Genomic DNA, 24,376 nt, shown 5'->3' on the forward strand with positions numbered 1-24,376 from the left:
ATAGATTCGTTGATTTGGAGAATATGAGGAGAGATCAGGATTTCATAAATATTTAAAATTAGACATTTTGGTTAATAATTGATAGATAGACACCAAACAATGGGCTACCCCAATTATGATGTGTTCTTGTTCAGGGGCGGGGAGGGGGGGGGGGTTCTACTTCCTGTTTTTCCCTTTGTGTCATTCCTCCCTTAAGTTTAATCCGAATTCATGAAAATTCAGCTATATCTCCCACCCTATACTTTTCATATTGACGTAATTATTTCAGATGAAAACGGGTATTGTTATTTAAAACGAATTTCTACTTAATTATTGTCAAAGTAGTCTGTGGATTCGCTACTCTTCGCCTCGTGGATCCACATTTACTTTGACAACTGATTGTCAATAAGGAGACACAGGTACATAACAAAACAAACGTCAATTCGTTAATTCTACTCTAGTTTACTTGATGCGAATGTCATTCGGTCACGTAATCTAAGTGAATGATTTTATACTTTAATTTACATTCAGAAGCACTGGTACGTGAAATTTCGTCCGCTATTCAGGCTACATGTTGTGCTTCTATCGTTCACAAACACTCCAAACAAATCACACCCTGAGGCACAATTGACCACTCTTCCATGCAGGTGTTATTAACCCAAAACCAGTGTTTTTCATAGTTTATAGTTTTAACAAGAAGTCAATGCAGTGTAATCCTTAATTGCATTTTTTAGGCTTTTCTTAATAGGAAAAGCGTACAGCGGAATAATGACCAGGTAATCTGAAAACACGTGAGACAAACAGATAAAAATACGCCAGTTTTGAATGCGGCAGTGACACATTGCCATACTAAACCTGGTAAGTCTTGCAAATAAATTGAGCCAAAAATCATTATTTACGAGATACTATCTTGATCTTAATGAAATGTCTTATAACTTAAGGCTCAGCGCACTAAATACTCTTTTTTCTTTCCTCGTCAGTTTATTCTTATTACGTCTAATACTTATATTCCGTTCAAACTTACGTATTTATAACGCGATTAGGAGCATTCTAAAAACCGCACTAAACAGTGTCAGCTGAAAACAAGCGTTGGTTGAAGAATTTATCGCTCCAAAACACGCTGCCTATATCCCTGTGTTAAACTGCGAACTAGAAGAGGAAAAAAACATTTATCTTCTTCTCCTTTCTAAATCTCATCGTCCCCACCGCCAACCCTAGACTCAAGGTCACGCAAACTAGATCTGCGTGATGAATTCCTGCTGAAGTAATTTTGTATTCAAATTGTTTTAAACTACTGCAGGCGCAAGGCTATGTAGCCACCCATCTTGCCACGAAAACCACACGGCAAAGATCTAAATTGAAACTTCCTTCGTCAGTTTTCAAAGAAAGGATTTCACAACAGGAACCATGTCTGTCGTCAAGGAAAACTGGCAAACAACAAGACCCACAATCAAAGAAAGAAGCAAGTTTATGTTCAACAACGATCTCTTTAGCGATGTAAAGTTTGTTGTCCAAACGGCCGCTCAAGGCGAAAGCGAAAGTAAACAAGTGATTCCTGCTCACAAGTTCGTGTTGTCGATCAGCAGTCCTGTGTTTGAAGCCATGTTTTACGGTGAGCTGGCGAAGACTACAGACTCTATTGAACTGCCTGACTGTGAGTACGACAGTCTACTGGAGTTGTTTCGTTACATGTACAGCGATGAAGTGGTCTTGAACGGAAGTAATGTGATGGGAGTGTTGTATTTGGCGAAGAAATACATGGTTCCATCACTGGCTGATAAATGCACCGAATATCTTCACGATAACTTAGATCCATCAAACGTTTTTAGTATCCTGCCCTCTGCTCAGAAATATGAAGAGAAAAATCTGGTGGATCGATGCTGGAAAGTGATCGATGAACAGACAGAAGAGGCTGTGAAATCGGATGGGTTTGCGACAATTGAGAGGTCCTTACTTGAAGCAGTAGTCATAAGAGACACTCTGACGATTGAAGAGATAGAGCTGTTTAAAGCTGTTGACCTGTGGGCGACGAAGGAATGTGAGAGACAAGGTTTAGCGGCAGATGGTGCTTCAAAGAGAAGAATTCTTGAAGAACACCTGATCAAAGGAATACGTTTCCCAACAATGAAACTGGAAGAATTTGCTAGTGTGGTGTTGGACAGCGACATTTTAACAAAAGAAGAAGTTTTCAGTATTATCAAACGCCTGGGTTCAGTCTTGAGTTCTCCAGTGGGATTTTTAGACACAAAAAGATGCGGTTTTCAATTTGACGGTGAAATTCAACGATGTTGCAGATTAGGCTCACTTTCTTTCCTTGCTTGGACGTATGGTGGCGAAACAGACGCAATTAGTTTCTTTGTCGACAAAGATATTGTGCTTCATGGAGTGTGCTTATTCGGCAGCAAGAATGCTACTTACTCTGTAGAGCTAGATGTAATAGACTCTTGGTCTGAATCAAGTGTGGCGTCTAAATCTGGAGAGTTTTCTTCAGAGCCATTACAAGGAAAGATTTATAGCTATCATTGTTGTAGAGTGTCGTTTGACAAAAAGGTCATTTTAAAGAAAAACACGAACTACGACATAAGGGCTAAGATATCAGGGCCTCCTTCGCTAGGCGGAGCAGGCGGGGCCAATTCTGTTCAATGTTCAGGAGTAACATTCACATTTATGAATAGTGAATGCTCGCGCTATGTAACGAACGTTAATGGCGGTCAATTTCCCGAATTGCTGTTTTCTCTTTATAAACAATGAATATTTCGTTCATTTGTCGCAGTCTTCAAGTTTTCAAATTTGTAAAAATCTGGAGTGATTATCGAGTTCTTTATCTGATGAAAACAGCGACTGTTTAAGGAGGCAACAGAAGTAAGAAAGATTGACATGGAAAACTTGTTTGATAGTGTAAATGGCGAACTACAATGTCAATAGAAAAATGCAAACGAAGTAATTTTGTGTAATGAAAGCTATATGTAAAATGCACGTTCAGTCCTGTAATTTATGAATATGAATGAAATAAATCAACTTGGGATATGACTCACTGTCCTGATTTACGATGGCATTCCAATAATTTTTTTCTTTTGGCGATAAAGGTTTTTCGCTAAATTTTTCAGCCCTAGCAAAACAGAGTCAGAAGAAATTTCTCTCCTTTCATGTCTTTGGACTTCTTCGCTATCTGGATTCGCGACCAGTTTCAGCTTAGTGATTTTAACTTAAATGGCTAGCTCCGAGTACGACTGAGATCAGCCAAGTCCTGTACAGTGATTGGTTACCCAAGCAGGCAAGATATCGTTATCTTGTCCGTTGGGGATTGCTGTTTTCCTTTCAGTAACGAATAAAATTTTTCTCTTAACCATAGAAATATTACACATGGGAGAAAAGGTGACAATGTTCCTTTCCTCAAACCAATGCCTGTGTATGAGTGACTGTCGAGCACGGATAACTGCTTACTAGGTTTTAAGTCGAAAATGTCCGCTGGTTTTTTCTTTTTTTTTTTTTTATAAGACCATCTCATTTTAAAATTGAGGATGAACCTTGTTAGAATTTTCCATTTAAGGTCATTCCCGAGTATTGCATTGCGCATCCTTACTGCGCATAATTTATGGCGATATTAGCGCGCGTTCGTGCACGCGCACATTGAAAACATGGCGGATTTGCCTTGATATTGAGTTCTGTCAGTTGAATATGGCTATAGCTCACCAGTCCGGGATCGTTATCAGATTTGATAACCATGTGACGTCACAACATGGCGGCCATTTCAAAAAACCGGGAATTTTCGTATTCACTTCGCTTTGCTCGTTATTTGTTCGATTATACTCGGGTAATTTACCCATAATTCTATTCGATAATTACCAGAAAAGAAGGAGCCTCACGTGTTTTGAAGATGGCGGTTGAAGACCAGCGTAAACGATGTAAAATGCTACTCGTAAAGTGAAACAGCGCTTGCAATTTTCCATCCAAACCAGGTATGTTTTCATTTTGTCATTAGATTTAAGTTACCTGGAGATTTTTGCGAAAATTGCAAAAAATATGTCGTTAATCTTCACGCCATATTCTTGGGATTTAACGTGTTTTTAGTGTTGTGCACGATCTGTGAAAAAAGTGCACGGTGGTATTTTGATTTGCGATGTGTTGTTCGTAACGGCGGCCATATTTACAGCTGTAATCGATATGTTCCTAGGTATTGAGATGGCGGATGCTGGTACCCATAGAATCAAAATAGCAAATTTATGTCGATTTTGTGGATATAGCTTGGTCATTACATAGGGTAGGTTTATTGTTGTCGAGTTTTGCAGCATAAAATTTTCGTTCCTTTTAGGCCTGACAGACACGCACCATTCAACTTTAAGAATTACTGGTGGCAAAATCAAGGGGTACGTAAAAGTAACTTACATAAATCATCTAAGCCCCTTCAGAAAAAAATATAGCTCTTAGTGAGTCGCTCGATTCATGGTACGGCAGTCCAGGTGGTTGGGAAACCACTTGCGAATCTAACATTAGTTGTTTATTTTCTTTTGAAGGGTTATCATGAGGTCAAAATCAAGGGGCCAGAAGGAACTCCTTTTCATGTCCTTCCTGAAAATTGGAAACAAAGACTCGTTCGCACTTCGTTGTGTTTTGCCGGAAATTAGAGAAATACCCGAGACACTTCTAGACGTGCCACAGTCTGGTATCCAAGAGCGCTGAGAAAAATTACGCTTTGAGAGAAGTTGCTGGAAGACAGATAGGCCGGGTGCAATACTTCATAAACAGGGAACTAAAACACCTTTCGGACTGCGGGAAAACCGACAATCACGTTAAAGGGTAAGTTGCCTATATTTTAGAGTCAATTTCAACAACTCGCGGTCCTGAAATATTTTCCGGAAATGCCGGCCAAACTAGGTCAGTTTTCTGGCACACCAGTCGTTATATAATGAAGCTTATTGTTGGATTTAGCGAGTGAACTATGGTACGAAAACACATTACTTGAATTATAGTTTCTTTTATATGAATCGGTCATTAAAAGCGTTTTTCCATATCACCGAATGCACAACAATAGACTACTGATCTACAACTAAAACAATTTTTTTCCGGAAATGCCAAGACTTCCCAGTTTACTGTCACATCTCACGACATAAAGTGTTGCATGTACCCATTCCACGGAACGGAGGTGTATCACGAATTAAAGTAAATATACCTGCTATATTTTTGTTGTTGTGCCAGAACCATATCAGGCGAGCCCACAACGACAAAGAGAACTCCAGTGCATCAAAGATGGAAACGAAATGTACAATACGGCAGAGGGGATTGAATTAGCAATCGCAGAAATGAAATTAGGCGTGGGATGGGATATGGCCATCGAGGTAAGCTATTCTATCATCAGTATATCTGGACAGAGAGTCGACAGAGAGAGGGTCGCGAACTGTTCCCATACTGTTATTTCCATTTCATAGTAATGAATCATAGTAGGAGATGTTTCGGTCCTAACCACGCTTCGCTCATGCAAATTGAACGAAATTCAGTTACAGCTCTCCGCTTGGAATATAGAAGCAACTTGTTCAGTGTCAATTTGTGAACTCAAGATGTATTTACTGTTAGTGTTTCGTTTATATTTTATACAGACTGTTGAACAGCCAGCTTCGCCAACTACCAAGAAAATGAAGCCTGAGTGAAAATAGAAGCTATCATATTAGTATCAATAAACAACGCTTTTGTGAACAGAATAACTGTTGTCTACCTTCGTGTGTTTTTACTCGGAACAAATGTTATACGGTGTCTATCTGAAAATGAAACTTTTCGCTGTAGCTTTTGGACAAAGACAGTTTTCTTCCATACATCTCTGTTTCTATTCCATAATCCAGTAACCTATTGCGAAGCAAACATACAATTACAATTAAATGAAATTGCATTGTGATGTTGTGAAAAAAGTAACTCCTTTCATCGCAGCGCCCCGTCGACCGCCATATTGAATTATACACTGTTGCTACCAAATAATGTCACGTGAACGAAAATTTGCGCAGCGATTGGTTAATGGTTTGTTTTGGTCGAGGTTATCAAATCTGATAACGATCCCGGACTGCTCACTAACGAGCTCGGGCATCCCAAATTTTTTTCCAGGCATTTTAATCAACTAATCATTAGCTTTGCGTGAGAAAAGACTAATCTGATTTCTATGTTTGAAAATCAAATAAATAAGAAAAATAGCAGCTGCACTGTAGTCTTTTCTATTTTGCAGTTTGATAGCCGTGGCAAGCAATTTGGTTCCAATATTTTAAAAAAGATTCAGCTGTCTGACAAAATCAAAGTTAAAAAGTTCATTTGTGTCTGACACAAGTATTGAATGTAGTTTGAGGCGTGTTTTCATGAGTCTGGGCTCACAAAGAGTTTACAATAACTTGGAATGCGTTCTTGTAATAAGCATTAAATAATGCTAAAATGGGACATTTTCAATGCCTCACTGCTCCTTAACGAGCATGGGCACTCCCCTTTTTTATTCTATAATTTAAGTTCTCATATGATAAATATTCAGTGACAAAGTTTGAACAAAAATCTATGTGCAGTTTTATTTCAGGGGAATTACCTTAAGCCTGAAATATTCTTAACTTGTTATTTAGTTATCATTTCTAGAACTGTAGCTTACAGACAACCACACAACCGAACAAAAACAAGCTGTTTCAAAAAACTGTCAAAGTAAACTTCCTCTAGTGACTTTCAGTGTGTTCTTAGTATATTCTCAAAATTTGGGTTACTCTCAGCCTCAACCTTCTTATGAAAAAAGTTCTTCCAAAAGAAAGAAAACAAGTGTACTCGGCTCCTAATCTTATAACCAATCATAAAACTCTTACAACTGCAACGAATTTGTTCAAAAGGTGAATAAGGCATCACTCTTGCTTATACGACATTAAGCCTGAAATTTGCAATTGAGAAATCAACATCTGATTTCTCTGAGCCCCACTGATCAACTTGAAAAATCGTCAAGCAGACACACGACAAGAAAACGTATCAATTGTGACCCAATTTGGGTTTATATACAACCAGAACTAGCAGGAGAGCATCTGATTTAATTTTCACACAAGTCAGCAGTTTTAAAAGGGTTACCATCATTAAGCCACGCCCACAGCACAGAATCTTAGTACCTCTTAGGAGTTCTTTACAGAATTTCCGACGAGCACCCCCGTCCTTTTTATATGGGAGTGCCCCAAGGATTTTTTCAAGTGGTGCTCAGTCTACAGTCACAGCTACTGACACTTGAAGTTAACTACTGCATCTCGTTCACGTACACACCGAATAAAACACTTCCTGAGGCACAATTGACCACTCTAGCATCCAGGAACGACACATTATTATGAAACTTCAAGCCTATTACACCCACTTTCAGTGTTACGTGCACAGGCGACATCTTTCGATCATCTTTCGACATGCTTTGTGAACGGCTGAAAGACCGTTTACCTGTGGAACTAGCAATTTTTCCGGTTATTAGCGGAACAAATGACAAGTATATGATAATTACTGACCTGCAATGGTACATACAACAAGTGATTTAGTTCCCAATCTTCCCGTGAGTATAACGGGAAGATTGGGAACTAAATCACTTGTTGTAAACACAAAATGGCCCTGGCATTTATCAATCCTTCCTTGGCTTCCCGAATCACCAGTTACTGTTCATACATGTATGTGTGCCGAGAGTTGTCCAAAAGAGTGCTTCTACAAACCTTTCAAGAGGAGTCTACATGATTAAACCGGCTTCGAGGAAAACAATGGTCAGTAATACAAAGAACATCGAAGTATGTGACAGTCACGCTCGACACAGATCAGGAACGCATAAATCTAGTTTATATACAAACCTACAGTTGGAAGGAAAAGCTGGCAGTTTTAATGCTACCTAGGTTTCAAGGATCGCTACAAAGGACCAAAACTTTAATCTTAAAGCCAGGTAAGAAATTTACGGGAATTTATGGAGCACTTTACGATGGCGAGTGTGTTAGTTAATCACTGGAATATTTGGATGTGTCGAAAACGAAGACCCAAAAACGAAGACCGAAGACCTAAGACCCTGTGGTCTAAAACGAAGACCCACCGGTCTAAAACAAAGACCCACCGGTCTAAAACGAAGACCCACCGGTCTAAAACGAAGACCCACTGGTCTAAAACGAAGACCCACTGGTCTAAAACGAAGACCCATTGGTTCAAAGTCAGCCTCAATGGTCTTATGAAAAAGGTAAACATTAAAAAATTGCTTGGAAATAAGGTTTTTTTAGGTCTTTAATTTCGGTTCAATATAATTAAATCGTAATTCATCAATGGCTTAAGACATTGGGGAGGAGTAGACTGGAATAAGCTTTAACCCCCTCTCTGGTTTCAACGGCGGTCACGTGACCAGTTAAACCATGCAAGCTCGATCCCGATTTCATCTGCAGTAAAGACATGTTTTTCATCCCCCCTCCTTCCCATATCCTAACCCCTTGTCTTTGTACGTGTTCAGTGCCCACATCTTTACTGGGCCAAACTATGTATGAAGGAGTTTTTCGATGAATTTGATATTTTATTAAAGCGGCTATGAGTCTTACTCACAACCATATTCGTACAATCTCATGTCTGGTTTTTGTTTCCCAGTAAACAGACCTCAGGCAAGGCGGCTCAAGGCCTGTTATTTGGTCATTAGCAACAACGATCGACATCAGATTTCTCCGTAAGCATCAGAAAACCATTCCGTACAGATGATGAGAAAATAGTAATGTATCAACTAACAGGGTTCGTACGGGTCCTGGAAAACCTGAAAAGTCCTGGAATTTTACTGTGGCATTTTCCAGGACTGGAAAGTCCTGGAAAAGGGCTACTGGTCCTGGAAAGTGCTGGAAATCTGTTCAACTCAAGTAAAAAATATGAAATGTATGGCAGACAGCAAGGAGAATTAAAATTGAGATCTTGGGAGTGAAAAGGTTGATGTGAATTTTAGAGTCCTGGAAAAGTCCTGGAAAAGTCCTGGAAATTTGTTTCTGGAAAAGGGTACAAACCCTGAACTAAGAAACCCAGTTTGGGCTGACATACAACCAGAACTGGCATAATAACAATGACAACGGCAAAGGAGAATTGACATCTTAATCTTGAGAGTCCAAGGATTAAATGTGATGCAACTCAAGTCCAGCAGTTGTTTTAGACGTGAGAACAATCGTCGCTTATGTCACAAAACGTTTGCCAATTGAAATAAAACTACAATAACAAAGCTCTGTGCACTGTTTCACTTTGGCTACAAGTCGAAATTCCACTTTGCTTTATTGGGTTATTATTACTCTGCTTATAACCCTAATTGCATCAAAAACTGACAGCACAGCAACGCACAGAACACTGGACATCGTTAATTATTCAGAACAACTAAAATGAGACACGCTACCCTGAATATGCACAAAGCTACACCTCTTACATTTTCATTGACATATCAAAGATTTAGACACATAACGAGACTACCCTAATGCTTCAACATTTTCTAGAACAAAGCGCTTTGCTTGTAACGCATACGCAGAAGACTAATCTACGTTGCTGTCTACTAGGTGGAAGATGCAGTACACACGCGACCACACCCGAACATCGCGCGCTTTTCCTTGTGGTGTAAAGCCTGGTTCACACTTGCGACATAACGACATAAGAAGGGCTTTATCACCTTTATGTCGTTATGCTTGTAGTGTGAACATGCTGACGTAATAAAACAACAGCATGAAAATAACTACAACACGAAACACTGTTTTTTTCCTTATGTCATTATATCCATGTCGTGCGAACAACATTGAGAAAACAACATAACAAAGAACCAATCAAATCGGCGCAAGAATTGTCGAACCCAGTCCACCACCAACACTATTTTCAAAATGGCGGCGTCAATCAACTGGTGCGGCCCATGAGATCAAGACAGTTAATCCCGTTTACCGCAAATAATATTTTGGATCACCCAAACTCAGTTCTCTGACGAGGTTCTTGTACTAGCCGTGTGCTGTCCTGGTTTTTAGTTGAAAGATCGGACGCACCCACTATTGCATGTTCTTCTAGAGTTGTTTTCCCTTTCTTTTCGACACTCATACATTGCAAAGCAAACATGCAGGTGACCAGAATAAAGGGAAACAACTAGTTATACTATATATGATGTTGCAAGTGTTATAAAGAGACAATGCAATAGTGTAATACAGAGCAGAAAATGAAAAGCAAATCTCAAACTATAACAATCTGCCTTAATCGCATCATGACAAATTAAAACCTTTAGTATAAACCAGAACATTGTTCACTAAAACCTTTTTAGGAGCACGAATTTGTATTTCACTGAGTTTGTACATTTTGTGACATTTTTCTGTGCAAGATTATTTGACACATCGAACAATAATGCCAGGTTTAAGAAATTTCCACAAAGATTAACGGAGAAAAGTAGGTTGGTAGTGTAAATGAACAATTGCAATATTTTATACAAAAAAGACGTAAACAATGTAATTTAATGTAATGAAGGTTGTCTATATAATGTAAGTTCAGTCCTGTTATTAATGACTGTTATTAACATATATATTTTAAATAAATCAACTGGGGGTAATTATACGCAAACGATGCAAACAAAGCTAATCGCCGGAAGCGCATTCTCCAGTTGTGCTCAGTCTACCCTCACAGTTGCAGTAAACGTTATTTGTTCTTTTGTTCTCTTAAAGGGTATCGCGTCATTCATGTGAGACCCTACAAGAGCTGCTATTGTTTTATTATTGTAGGAGCTGTTATTCTTTTAGGGCTAGGGGCATTGTTTCTGTTGTTTGTTCCGTTGTTCCCTTAAAGAGTATCCAACAATTCATGTGAGACCCAGCGAGAGCTGCTACCCGAACCCAAATAAAACACGCCTTAAGGCCCAGTTCAGACGTCGTGCTTCTGCCGTGCCGAACTAAATTCAGGAATTAAGTTCGACAAAAGCACGGCAGAAGCACGGCGTCTGAATCAAACTTTTGAATTAAGTTCGGCAAGCAATTAAGTTCGACAAGCTCTGCCGTGCTACACGACTCTGGGACGGCAGCGATTCAAACGTCGTGCTTCTGTCGCGCCAAACTAAATCCATAAATTATGTCAATGTGTTTTGGCGAGATTTCGTTCCCTGGGGGAGTTAGGAGGAGAATTGTTACGAGGCTTCAGTAAACCCTGGATTTGATTCGACTCTGGCACGACGTCTGAATCAGAGTTGATTTCCTGCCGTGCTACAGTCGAACCAAATTGCAATTTAGTTCGGCACGGCAGAAGCACGACGTCTGAACTGGGCCTAAGACAAAATTGACCACTGTTGTATTGGGAACTCTAGTCTAGTATTTATTGCTTCCCCTGATAAGTGTTTCTTGTCAACTTTGTCGGTTGCTTTACAATAATTAGGCGCTCCCTGCTTGAGTATAGTTTCAAACCAGAAGAATATCGAGGCAGAAATTTGCAAAAATTTCAAGAATATATGAAGACTAAACTCGAGACCGAGATTTTTTAAAAAAAACATACTTTTGTAAGTTGAAAATTTGTAAATACAATTATATGTTCTATACTAAACCATATGAAATTTTTCCTTTCTCTAAACGGCAAAACTATAGGGAAGCAGCAACAAAAACAGCACTTGCCGTATGTTTGGTGCTAATAACATTTCTGCAAGAAGTTATGTGCGTCATATCAGACATTAATGCCTGCAGGCTGGCTCCAAAATTACTTTAACACCATCCAGACAACAAATACATTCGAAAACAGAAATGTCATACCCTATAATCTAAGAATATTCACAAGAATATTTTCAGTCCAAAATCGGCAGAAAAATAAGTACATTCAGCCTGGGCCGGAAAAGCAATATTCTTAGAAAAAGAGAGCGTAGCCCGTGGGAAACTTATTTTCTACTCTATTTTTCTTGGTACAATATTCCTGGGAAAATCCGACTGATAATAAGGAAGGTGTCACCAAACACTCTTTTAGCGTGACCGGTCACACCAACTGAGTTCGTGATGGCTTCCAGTTAAGTAATTATATATTCAAATTTTTGAACACACCGCTGTCTCGAGTTGCCACCCACTTTTCATCACGAATCTACACGGTCTAGCAACCTCAAACGCTCCTCCTTTAAACTACGGTGATCTCCGTAAAGAAATCATGTCTGTCGTCCAGAGAAACTGGCAAACAACAAGACCCACCATCAGAGAAAGAAGCAAGTTTATGTTCAACAACAATCTCTTCAGCGATGTGAAGTTTCTCGTCAAAAGAGCCGATGACGAAAGCGAAAGTAAACAAGTGATTCCCGCTCACAAGTTCGTGCTGTCGATTAGCAGTCCTGTGTTTGAAGCCATGTTTTATGGTGAGCTGGCGGAGACTACAGACTCTATTGAACTGCCTGACTGTGAGTACGACAGTCTGTTGGAGTTGTTTCGTTACATGTACAGCGATGAAGTGAACTTGAGCGGAAGTAATGTGATGGGAGTGTTGTATTTGTCGAAGAAATACATGGTGCCTTCACTGGCTGATAAATGCATGAAATATCTGCAAGATAACTTAGATCCATCAAATGTTTTCAGTATCTTGCCCTCTGCTCAGAAATTCGAAGAGAAAAACCTGGTGGATCGATGCTGGAAACTGATCAGTAAACAGACAGAAGAGGCGTTGAAATCAGAGTGTTTTGAGACCATTGAGAGGTCCTTACTTGAAGCAGTAGTCAAGCATGACAATCTGACCATTGAAGAGATTGAGCTGTTTAAGACTGTTGACTTGTGGGCAACAAAGGAATGTGAAAGGCAAGGTTTGGCGGCAGATGGGGAAGCGAAAAGAAGAATTCTTGGAGAAGAAATCATTAAAGGAATACGTTTTCCGATCATGGATGAAAAAGATTTCGCCAGTGTGGTTTTGGACAGTAAAATATTAACAACAGAAGAAATCATCAGTGTTCTCAAACTTCGGAATTCAGTCCCGAGTCCGCCGAAAGAATTTTCAAAAACTAAAAGATCAGGTTCTGACGGTGACATTCAACGATGCTGTAGATTTAACTCGTTATCAAATCGCAGATTGCGATACGGCCCCTTGAGAGACCATCTTATCTCATTTTCTGTAGACAGAGATATCAAGCTACTCGGAGTGTGCTTAATTGGTGGTGAGAATAATACTTACACGGTAGAATTGGCGGTAACGCCATTCTTTGGAATTACAGCTTTGATGCATAAAACTGGGCAATTTTCCTCTGAACTTTTACAGGGGGAGAAATTTAACTATTTCGGTTTTAAAGTCTTGTTTGACAACCAAGAGGTCCTTTTACGGAAAAACACCAAATACTTTGTAGAAGCTAAAATAAGTGGCCCTGATTCGATATGTGGAGACAACGGTGATAGCACTGTTACATGTTCTGGAGTAACTTTTACCTTTTTAGATATTGCCTCTACGGGTAGTGGAACAACCACTCAACGGGGTCAGTTTCCCGAGTTAATTTTTTCTCTCTAAATTCATATCAATTTATATAATATGTCGAATTATTCACGCATTTTGATTGGCTCGTTCTTATCGAGGAGTTTTATCGCAGCCCAAGTCAAGTTCGAGTCAAGTTCTATTTTTATTCGCTTTTCCTGTTTTATGATCTAGACCCCGTCCACCGTACGTACGCCGGAGAAATTAGAAACCGGCGTTTTCACTCTGAAAATTTTCCGTCCTCATTACGCCGGATAATTTGAAAATGCAACAATCACCCTGAATATCGTGACGTCATCGTTTTCGAAAATCTCCGTTTTCAAAAAGTTTTCCGTCCACACTAAAACGCAAAGCTGGCGTTTTCAAATTCCTCCGGTTTGAAGAACGCTTTCGAAAAGCTCCGTTTTGTTGACGGATTAGTGTGGACGGCAGGCCTGACAGTAGAAATAAAGCTGCGTTTTCAAATTTCTCCGGCGTTGTGTGGACAGGGCCATAGCTTGATAATAATTGTTGTGGTAAAAAAATTTTTAGTTAGGGTTATCAGTAATGTGCTAGTAAAAATCGACCTTAATGTGATTCCTCAGAAATAAAAGTTGCCGAATAACTTTTTTTGAAACTTTCCCCGAATGTTCCCCACCAGGCACTGTATCGTAAAATACAATTAAAAGGATAGGTCACCATTATCGCTAAAGCGATATGATGGGCCAATCTTACTCCATTTATGCCTAATCACGCGCGTTATTTCATCGGTTGACGTCGTATTTTGCGGTAGCTGAAAGCAAACGTTATTAAAGAAATACTTGAAGAAATCTTGATAGGTAGAAAGTATCGGGCACATGGAACAATGTAATCGTATAATTTATAGCAAAATCACACAATTCTAAACGACATTGACTCAAAAAGGGCCGCAAATCATCGTTTTCGAGGTCATATGATAATTCGCATCCTGGCGTGCCGGTTTTGTGCACTCTTTTAGCTATATCATTTTTTCCTTCCGAACAATTTTTTTCTCAATATTTTAGCTTAAAGAGGATAATTTGGACACCAAAATTATGCAATAAAAAATATAGGTCACCAAGCCCGTTTAAGAGAAAACGAGCATTTATTTCGCTGTCGAGCTAAACTTGAGGGAAAGTCGTGCGCAGTAGGGATGCGCAATGCAAGACTGAGGAATCACCTTAAAGGTACAGTGGAACCTCGATTTAACGAAGTGGCTGGGGACCGGCCAAATTTGTTCGTTAAATCGAGGGTTCGTTATATCGAAAACCTCGATATAACGAATTTGAGGGGAAACGACCAAAATGTTCGTTATATCAAGGTCATAGTTAATGATTGATTTGTAACACAGGTGACTTCTGTCACGCAATTCAATGCAGTTTTCATCTCCCAGAAGTGCCGCGTTCTGAGATGCAATTCATTAAGCACGGTGGCTTTCAATATCAATTATTTTCACTTTAAAGCAGACGCGCAGCTTTTGTTTACAAAAGAACCACACTTTCAGAGTAGCGATTTAAAAATGTTGCAACATAGAGGTTATGCCACAAGGATTACAAGAATTTGTTGACTGTTGATCTGGTCAGCGTTTATCTTCTGTCGCGTGTTGACATTGTAATGCGCTATATCGAGGTAGATTTTACGTTTGGACTTCCGGATTATGTTCGTTATATCGAAGAATTCGTTATATCGAGGTTCGTTATATCGAGGTTCTATTCCATACATTTTACTGTAACTTTGGCCGGGACATAGAATATCGTTCGTTATATCGAGGACTTCGTTAAATACAGGTTCGTTAAATCCAGGTTCCACTGTACTTGGTTATTGGACTGTATAAACTCAAGTTTTACATTTTACCAGAATTCACGCTGTTCTTAACGTCCTCTAGTGACTCTCAATCTGCGGGATTCTTAGCATGTTTTTAAAATTTGGTTCAATCTCAGCCTCAAAGTTCTTCTTTGCTTGGAAATAGGTTTTTTTATGTCTTAAGTTTCGGTTTAAGTAATTAATAATTTATCAGTGCCTTTAAACTTTGGGAAGAGTAGATTGGAATAAGCATTAACCACTTCATGGGTTTGAACATGGGGTCATGCGAACAGCCCAGCCATGTAAGCTCGAGTGTTATCCCGATTTCATCTGCAGTAAAGACATGTTTTTCATTCCTCCTCCTTCCCATATCCTAGCCGCTTCTCTTTGTACGTGTTCAGTGCCCAAACTTTACTGGGCCAAACTATGTATGAAGGATTTTCTCGATAAATTTGATATTTTATTAAAGCGGCTATGAGTCTTACCCACAACCATATTACTCCAATCTCGTGTCTGGTTTTTGTTGCCGAGCGGTAAACAGAGCTCAGGCAAGGTGGCTCAAGGTCTGTTTAAACATAAACAAAAGCGATCAACATCTGATTTCTCCGTACTGCATCAGAAAGCCATTAAGTACAGATGATAAGAAAATAGTCAAGTGTCAATCACGAAACCCAGTTTGGGTTGATGTACAACCAGAACTAAGATAAGTTATTAGGGAGTTTAAGAAAACCACGACGGCAACGGCAACGGGAACATCGCTAAACAAAAGGTGTAATGAGCTGAGCAATGGCTGTGCACGTGCATTATAATTCTTGGTACATCTCTTTGCCGTCCTCTGCAAAATAACGTGAAATGACCAAATTTTGCGTTGTGTGGAGAACGTGAACCACAACGGATAATATTTAAAGTTTATATTTCGAATTTAACGTTGTGTTCAATAACCAGTTTCGAGATAGTTTAGACAAAGAGAACCAAACTAAATGAGTTTAGAGTATCGCGAGATTCGTAGGTAAAATGTAAAGTTATTATTTAATCGACGTTGTCCTCGGCGTCGCCGTCGCTTCTTAAACTCCCTGATAACAATGACAACGGCAAAGGAGAATTTACATCATAACATTGAGAGTCCAAGGATTAAATGTGATGCAACTGAAGTCCAGCAGACAACAGTTGTCTCAAGAACAATCGCCGCTCATGTAACAAAACGTTTACCCATTGAAATAAAACTACAATAACAAAGCTCTGTGCATTGTTTCACTTTGGCTACAAGTCTAAATTCCACTTTGTTTTATTGGTTTATTATCACTCTGCTTATAATCCTAATTGTATCAAAAACGGACAGCACAGCAACGCACAGAATACCGGACATCGTTAAATAATCAGAACAACTAAAATGAGGCACGCTACACTAAAAATGCACAAAGCTACACCTCTTACATTTTCATTGACATATCAAAGATTTGGACAAATAACCAGACTACCGTAAGGCTTCAACATTTTCTAGAACAAAGCGCTTTGATTGTAACGCAAGCGCAGAAGACTAGTCTAAGTTGCTGTATACTAGGTGGAAGCTACAGTACACACGCGACCACACCCGAACATCGCGAGCTTTTCCTTGTGGTGTAAAGTCTGGTTCACACTTGCGACGTAACGACATAACAAGGGCTTTATCACGTTTATGTCGTTATGCTTACAGTGTGATCATGCTGACGTAATAACACAACAGCATGAAAATAACTACATAACGAAACACTGTTTTTTTCCTTATGTCATTATATCCATGTCGTGCGAGCAACATTGACATAACAACATAACAAAGAACCAATCAGATTGCCGCAAGAATTGTCGAACCCAATCCACCACCACCACTATTTTCAAAATGGCGGCGTCAATCAACTGGTGCGGCCCGTGAGATCAAGAAAGTTAATCCCGTTCACCGGAAATAATATTTTCGATCACCCAAACTCAGTTCTCTGACGAGGTTCTGGTACTAGCCGTGTGCTGTCCTGGTTTTTTGTTCAAAGATCGGACGCACGCACTATTTCATGTTCTTCTAGCGTTGTTTTCCCTTTGTTTTCGACACTCATACATTGCAAAGGAAACATGCAGGTGACGAGAATATAGAGAGACAACTAGTTATACTATATATGATGTTGCAAGAGTTATAAATAAGCTTTGTTGTTAAATGTTTACAATGCAATAGTGTAATACAAAGCAGAAAATGAAAAGCAAATCTCAAACTATAATAATCTGCTTTATTCTCATCATGACAACTTAAAACCTTTAGTGACAGGAACATTGTTCACTAAAAACACTTTAGGAGCACGAATTTGTATTTTACTGAGCTTGTACATTTTGTGTACATTTTGTGATATTTTTCTGTGCAAGATTATTTGACACATCGAACAATAATGCCAGGTTTAAGAAATTCCCACAAAGATTAACGGAGAAAACTAGGCTGGTAGTGTAAACGATGAATTGCAATATTTTATATAAAAAAGACGTAAACAATGTAATTTTATGTAATGAAAGTTGTCCGTATAATGTAAGTTCAGTCCTGTAATTAATGAATGTTAAAACATATATATTTTCAATAAATCAACAACGGGATTATTATACGCCAACGATGCAAACACAGCTAGGCACCGGAAGCGCATTCTCCAGTTGTGCTCAGTCTACCCTCACAGTTACAGTACAAGGTAGTTTTTATATCTCATTCACAAACACTCCAAATAAATAGGAGTGTAGCAGCTCTCGTAAGCTGCTATTGTTTTATTACTGTAGTGACCGTTATTGTTTTAGGGCTAGGGACATTGTTTCTGTTGTTTGTTCTGTTGTTCGTTCTGTTGTTCCCTTAAAGGGTAGAGCCATTCATGTGAAACCCTACAAGAGCTGCTATTGTTTTATTATTGCAGCAGCTGTTATTGTTTTAGGGTTAAGGAAATTGTTTCTGTTGTTTGTTCTGTTGATCCCTTAAAGGGTATCGAGCCATTCATGTGAGACCTTACAAGAGCTGCTAACCGACCCCAAATAAACCACGCCCTAAGACAAAATTGACCACTGTTGTATTGGGAAAACTAGTCTAGTATTTACTGCTTCCCCTAATAAGTGTTTCTTGCCAACTTTGTTGGTTGCATTACAGTAACTAGGCGCTCCTTGCATGAGTACAGTTTCAAACCAGATGAATATATTTTATAAGAATATCGAGGCAGAAATTTGCAAAAATTTCAAGAATATATTAAGACTAAACTCGAGGCCGAGATTTTTAAAAAAACATAATTTTGTAAGTTGAAAATTTGTAAATAAAATTATATGTTTTAAACTAAACCATATGAAATTTTTCCTTTCTCTAAACGGCAAAACTATAGCAAAGCAGCAACAAAAACAGCACTAGCCGTGCGTTTGATGCTAATAACATTTCAGCAAGAAGTTATGTGCGTCATATCAGGCTGGCTCCAAAATTACTTTAACACCATCCACACACCAAATACATTCGAAAACAGAAATGCCACACGCAATAGTCTAAGAATATTCACAAGAATATTTTCAGTCCAAAATCGGCAGAAAAATAAGAATATTAAGCCTGGGCCGGAAAAACAATATTCTTATATAAAAAAAAAAAGAGTATAACCCGGAGGAAACTTGTTTTCTACTCTATTTTTCTTGGTACAAAATTCCTGGGAAGATCCGACTGATAGTAATAAGTTGTGACCAAACACTCTCTTAGCGTGACCGGTCACACCAACTGAGGGCTTCCAGTTAAGTAATATTATATTCAAATTTTTGAACCCACCGCTGTCTCGAGTTGCCACCCACTTTTTATCACGAATCTACACGGTCTAGCAATCTCAAACTTTCTTGGCTTAAACTATAAAGATTTCAGTAGAGAAACCATGTCTGTCGCCAAGGAAAACTGGCAAACAACAAGACCCACCATCAGAGAAAGAAGCAAGTTTATGTTCAACAACGATCTCTTCAGCGATGTGAAGTTTGTTGTGAAAAGGGCCGATGACACAGGCAGGAGTACCCGTCGGATCCGCTCCGCAAAATATCCGCTCTGCAGACTAAAGTTGAGCTGGCTGGGAATTTTAGCATTAAACAGAATCTTGCTGAGAATTTAGCTTATCGAGAACTAACTAGCTGGAAAATTTTTTTTGGTGTTCAAATAACTTACATTGTGGTTTTACTAATCAGTTCTGGCTGGAAATTACATTCCGGATGCGATCACTGACTGAAGTGTGTCACTTGACACTCTCTGACTGCTTGACCTTTTGTTTGAGAACATGCTTACAATAGAATGTTAGTTGTTTATTAAAGTTTTGTTTACCAGCAAACAATAGAAGTCTGTTCTGCTGTCATTTATAGTGTGAAATTAGATCGGTTTCTTTTCCCTTGACGCTCCTTTTTTCCCACTTTCAGTTGCATGTTTCACCACCGTTGATCCGGTCGCGGAAAATCATCGTCTGTTCTGCTTTCATGTTCTACCTTGAGACAACTGGTTATCTGGTGATGACGTTTGTTGGTTTCTGCAGTCTTTTCACATTTTTGCCTGAGGCCCGGTGAGACTCCAGTAACCTCGTAATATTTTGTAACTAAAACATTGTTCCGGTATAATTTTGTGTCCAACGGTCGGTTTCAAGCGCGATCAGATTTTGCCGACCAGTTGTTTGAGGGTTTGGCAGCCAGAGAACTCTGAGGACTCCACTGATAAATTCAAAGGTTCAGGTAAGAACTACTTTGGAGTTGAACTAGCTGAATCAGCCTATATATTTAATATTCAGAGATAATATTTAAGCAATGTGTGCGGGAAAAGCCGGCGCAGGTTTTCAAACTGTATTCGCCACTGTATTGTATTTCAAACCCAACGGAAAATGCAGCTTCAGTGAAGACAGTGAAAGCAAGAAAAGGCCTAATATGTCTCAGAACTTGGAAGGGTTTTCGAAATTGTCAGTGCATTCATCCACAGTGATCCTACTTCCAAGTGTAATTTCAATTCTGTAATTTTAACGACCAGTAAAATCCGATCCCGGTTCTGCAGTCGAGGATGACCGCTTTTTAACGCGTCGAACGTTAAAACATGAGCTATTGAAACACATTTGCCGCGTCTTGGACAAACTGACGAGATATTGAAATGATTATTTTTTCCCGGTGTAAGAAAGTATTGTTTCAATCGGTTTCTTTACTGAAGTCCGATCGTGTTCTTTATATAACTGAAGGCTGATTACCTATTGCTGCCTTTTGGTATACAAAGGCTTGCCATGTCAAAGGTCGGAAAAGACCAGAAGGCAATCATGTCGTTCCAGATTTCGTTCTTTCGGTGTCGATAGCGCCAGGACAATAATGTGTAATTTAATTTCTTATGCGTTCCCATTTGTTGACGCGCGTGTTTTTCGCACATTCAGTTTCTGTTAGAGAACAAGTTATTTTGCATGCCTGCGTTGTTACCGGAAATGGAGACATTTCGCCTTATTGTCCTTCGTTTTATGATGGCACAGACAGTGATTTTGTGGTGGAACAATTATCGCGCGGTTCAGTTCATGTAGCTAAGCCAAAGCGCGAAACATGGCACACGAAAAAATAGGGGAGGGGCGTGGCACCAGTTCACACCATTCACTGAATTCACGCTTCTGGGTTATAGTTTGATGACGAAATGAGCGGTAAAAAATTATTCCACAATTATTTTTCTTAAACAGTTAAATCCTTGCTTCTTTGACTTGCCCCAGGGAATGTAATTTTCAGCAATGTAACATCAGTTAAAATCTAAGACATTTCATTGAATTCTCTCATGAATGAGCTATTTTTGTGAACATAGTTCTTGATCTAGATCTTACATTGAGGGGCCCGATAGTATCACCAGTTTCGTATATTATTATTTGTCCGTGGCTGTATGCGTATTTGGATGCATGTGTGTGTGTGTGTGGACGGGGGGAGGACGCCGGTATAAGAGGGATTGTGCAGTATGTTACATTTTCTAAAACATATCATTTTTCAGGTGTAAAATTAACTGCGTGAACTATAAGAAGCACAGCTAAAGATGCTGCAAACGTTACCCGATGTCATGGGCTGGTACCCAAGAAAAGATGAGCAAATTTGTTGATGAAATCACGAGGTCAAGTTTGTGAATCTTTTATGCTGATCGTCCAGTGTATATTTGTGACATTACATTGATCTGATTGATACATTTTGTTAACGAGTTAACGAGTAATGATGCTGTTAATAGCAATACTTTTACGGTGAACGGCCTTTAACATTCCAACAATGCCGGGGTCTTTGCTGCGAAACTTTGCACTTAACTGTGTGAAACTTTTACGGTCAACGGCCTGTAACATCCCAACAATGCCGGGGTCTTTGCTGCGAAACTTTGCACTTAACTGTGTGAAACTTTTACGGTCAACGGACTGTAACATCCCAACAATGCCGGGGTCTTTGCTGCGAATGTTTGCACTTAACTGTGTGAAACTTTTACGGTGAACGGCCTGTAACATCCCAACAATGCCGGGGTCTTTGCTGCGAAACGTAACACTTAACTGTGTGAAACTTTTACGGTGAACGGCCCATAACATCCTAACAATGCTGGGGTCTTTGCTGCGAAACTTTGCACTTAACTGTGTGAAACTTTTACGGTGAACGGCTTTAAACATCCCTTCAATGGGTATTTATGAAATTTTTACGGCAAACTACCTCTAGGAATGTGAGTGTCTTTGGTTGTTTAGCTTTCAAGTTAAATTAATTTTGTGAAAGTTGTGTTGACAGTGCTTTGCAGTCTTGGTTAAGGCATGGATCAGTGACATGGACTGAGATGGATCACCAACATTCAAGGTATGTATTATCAAGATTTTTTTTACTCCTTTTATGATAAAGATTCTAATGTGGTTTATACACTTTTATCTCGCAATTCCAGAGTGGGAAGCTCAGAGAAGACAGTTGTCCAAAGAAAAAGAAAAACACGTTTTTCAATACTTTTGAGGTAAACATGGTGTTACTAATCAGCACTAAACCAGCTCCCTTTGGTTGTTTTAAGGAGCTGGCACAACCCTTTATTTTTCAAAAAAATCATTAGAAATAATTGTAAACTACTAAATCGGGGCAAACATATAAAGTGTGTTGCTGTTGTTGAAATTACAATCATTATTGGGCTAGCAATGTAGAAGTAAGGCCGATATGTAGTAGTAAAGGACTTCAATATTATTTTTTGTTCATTTCCCTTACAGCGTTATATAAAAGTAATTTTGCAACAGACATTTCTTTGGTGAAAGCAAGTTTGATCTGAATGTCTAGAAGGATTAGAGGGATCTTATTTTAAACATAAGTGTGAATCGTTTTAGATGTCAGAACGTAAAGTGCCAAACTGTCACACGTATGCTGAACCTGGAAGGCATCTGAAGTATCGGAAAACAACGTGCTGGGGGACACCTTGTCCGATCCGCTTAAGACATAAATGGTAAGTTGTATTGTTTTTAAGTGATATAACATAATCAAAGTGTAGATTTTGCTCATAGCGGCAAAAATAACCACATATTGCTAATTTATCTCTAATAATAGTCAACAGACAATAGGCTGTTGAATAAAGGTCCTAAACAATGCGTTTGTTTTTAATCTAGGTCAAAACGCTGGCCAGAACATTTTTTCGCCTATAATTGCCTTGCTGGCATTTACAATGTTACCTTTTACTGCTGGCTGGCTACTTGGCTACTTGCCATTTTTCTAGCTCGGTATTCAAAATTTTCATTATGTCTGGCTGGGAGTTTTATGAAATAAAGTCGATCTTGCTAGCAGTGAAGAGCGGATATTTTTTTCCCAGGAAAGTTAATTATTAATGGTAATTGACGTGGGAGCACAGAATCAGTGCTTGGGAAGTCACATATTAAATTTCCAGTTAAAGTGTCGTTGGGTACTCCTGCGTAGTACACAGTACAAACTATGGCCAGCAATACTTCATCCAGGTTGTTGTTAACATTATAGGCTATTGCACTTATCGTTATCACTAAATCACGAACAACAAGAACCAAAAGTCGGAACAACACCAGTTTTGAAAATATGTAAAATTCGCCCGACGATGACGGAAGGCTCACGGTTATTTTGCTTCAAAACAATAATAAACTTTTCTCTTTACCCGAAATTTTTGCTTAAAAGTCGAAGTAATGTGTCTGCAACATCTTTCCATCCTCAATATAAAATGAAACGAAACGGATGGTTTACAAATAAAGGGAAATCGTGAGTAATCGAAACGCCATTTTCTCGTTTTGTGAAACGAGCCGCGAAGCGCAGTTTAAACCGGATGTGACGTCATTTTTTGTTGGATGATGCCTATACGAAAATTTCAGGAGTCTTCTGCCCCGCCCCTGGTTCAGTCCTGTAAATGACGAATGTGATCAAAATATATTTTTCAATAAACTAACTTGGGAATATAACTCACTGTCCTGATTTACAAACAGATTCTAAAAACTAACATTAATTAAAATGAATGTTTAACAATAACAAACGAGAATCAGTTGTTTGCAGCTTCGAAATGAAAGTATATTGTGTAATACAGCTAGGAGTAGGAGTGACCTTTATTCTCAAAATAAATTTTTGAAGTGAAATGCGTACGTCCAAAAATGTTTGCCACACTATCAAGTACACTCTTGATTAATGTAAAGATTATAAATAAAGATTCCCAGAATTAATATTAAGGGAAATATAGGCAATCAGTGTGGAGAAATTATAGTTTGAGAGTTTGTAATCAAGTCGAAGAATTGATTGCAGGATATTGTCGCAAAAGTACTTATGTCTAGAAACGCTCCGATTAACAAATTATGACGCAAACCCCAATTTTGACAGCCATTCAACGTCAAAAGATCAAACTGAACTAAAGTAATGAAAAATGTGAATAAAATCCAGTTTAAGCTGCTCCTATCCCACTAAAATAAGGTTGGTCACGCTTACTGAATGCGTGACTACCATCACGCTAACTGAGTGCGTGATATGTTCGTGTTAAATTTTATACTGTATTCAAATTTGGTCAGGCCGCCGCTGCCACACTACGAATCTACACGCCTGGCAAGTTGGAACTTTCAACTCAGGACGCAAACCATGTCTGTCGTCGGGAAAAACTGGCAAACAACAAGACCCACCATCACAGAAAGAAGCAAGTTTATGTTCAACAACGATCTCTTCAGCGATGTGAAGTTTGTTATCAAAAGAGCCGATGACAAAAGTG

At 39.0% G+C, this 24,376-nt stretch overlaps 2 protein-coding genes, 1 long non-coding RNA gene and 1 pseudogene across 3 annotated transcripts in view; all 4 read left to right on the top strand.

Annotated features, from left to right (window-relative positions):
• LOC149097500 (uncharacterized) overlaps nucleotides 1–22,819 on the top strand; it is a 100,130-nt gene extending 77,311 nt beyond the window's left edge. Inside the window, exons 2-4 of the mRNA XM_089279341.1 lie at nucleotides 21,931–21,996; nucleotides 22,079–22,144; nucleotides 22,503–22,819. Of these exons, the coding sequence (XP_089135467.1) occupies nucleotides 21,931–21,996; nucleotides 22,079–22,144; nucleotides 22,503–22,560 (190 nt within the window). The 3' untranslated portion in view covers nucleotides 22,561–22,819. The remainder of the gene's footprint in view (nucleotides 1–21,930; nucleotides 21,997–22,078; nucleotides 22,145–22,502) is intronic.
• On the top strand, nucleotides 1,288–3,009 carry LOC149097510 (BTB/POZ domain-containing protein 6 pseudogene; annotated as a pseudogene).
• Nucleotides 4,929–5,678, top strand: LOC149097511 (uncharacterized). The gene is made up of 2 exons (XR_016204120.1): nucleotides 4,929–5,315; nucleotides 5,574–5,678. It is a non-coding gene; the product is annotated as an uncharacterized LOC149097511 (long non-coding RNA).
• LOC149097512 (BTB/POZ domain-containing protein 6-B-like) lies at nucleotides 11,999–16,416 on the top strand. The gene has a single exon (XM_089279332.1). It carries the CDS (start codon nucleotides 12,085–12,087, stop codon nucleotides 13,414–13,416), a length of 1,332 nt encoding a protein of 443 aa, XP_089135458.1. The 5' UTR covers nucleotides 11,999–12,084; the 3' UTR covers nucleotides 13,417–16,416.
• Nucleotides 22,820–24,376: the final 1,557 nt, after the last annotated feature.

This window comes from Orbicella faveolata, unplaced genomic scaffold (genome assembly GCF_042242905.1).
Source record: "Orbicella faveolata isolate gen_17 unplaced genomic scaffold, um_ofav_v1 contig_47, whole genome shotgun sequence".
In the NCBI taxonomy this organism is placed as follows: Eukaryota; Metazoa; Cnidaria; class Anthozoa; order Scleractinia; family Merulinidae; genus Orbicella; species Orbicella faveolata.

Excerpts from the sequence above, each read along its gene's own strand:
- LOC149097512 (XM_089279332.1), top strand. The coding sequence starts at position 12,085 with ATGTCTGTCGTCCAGAGAAACTGGCAAACAACAAGACCCACCATCAGA.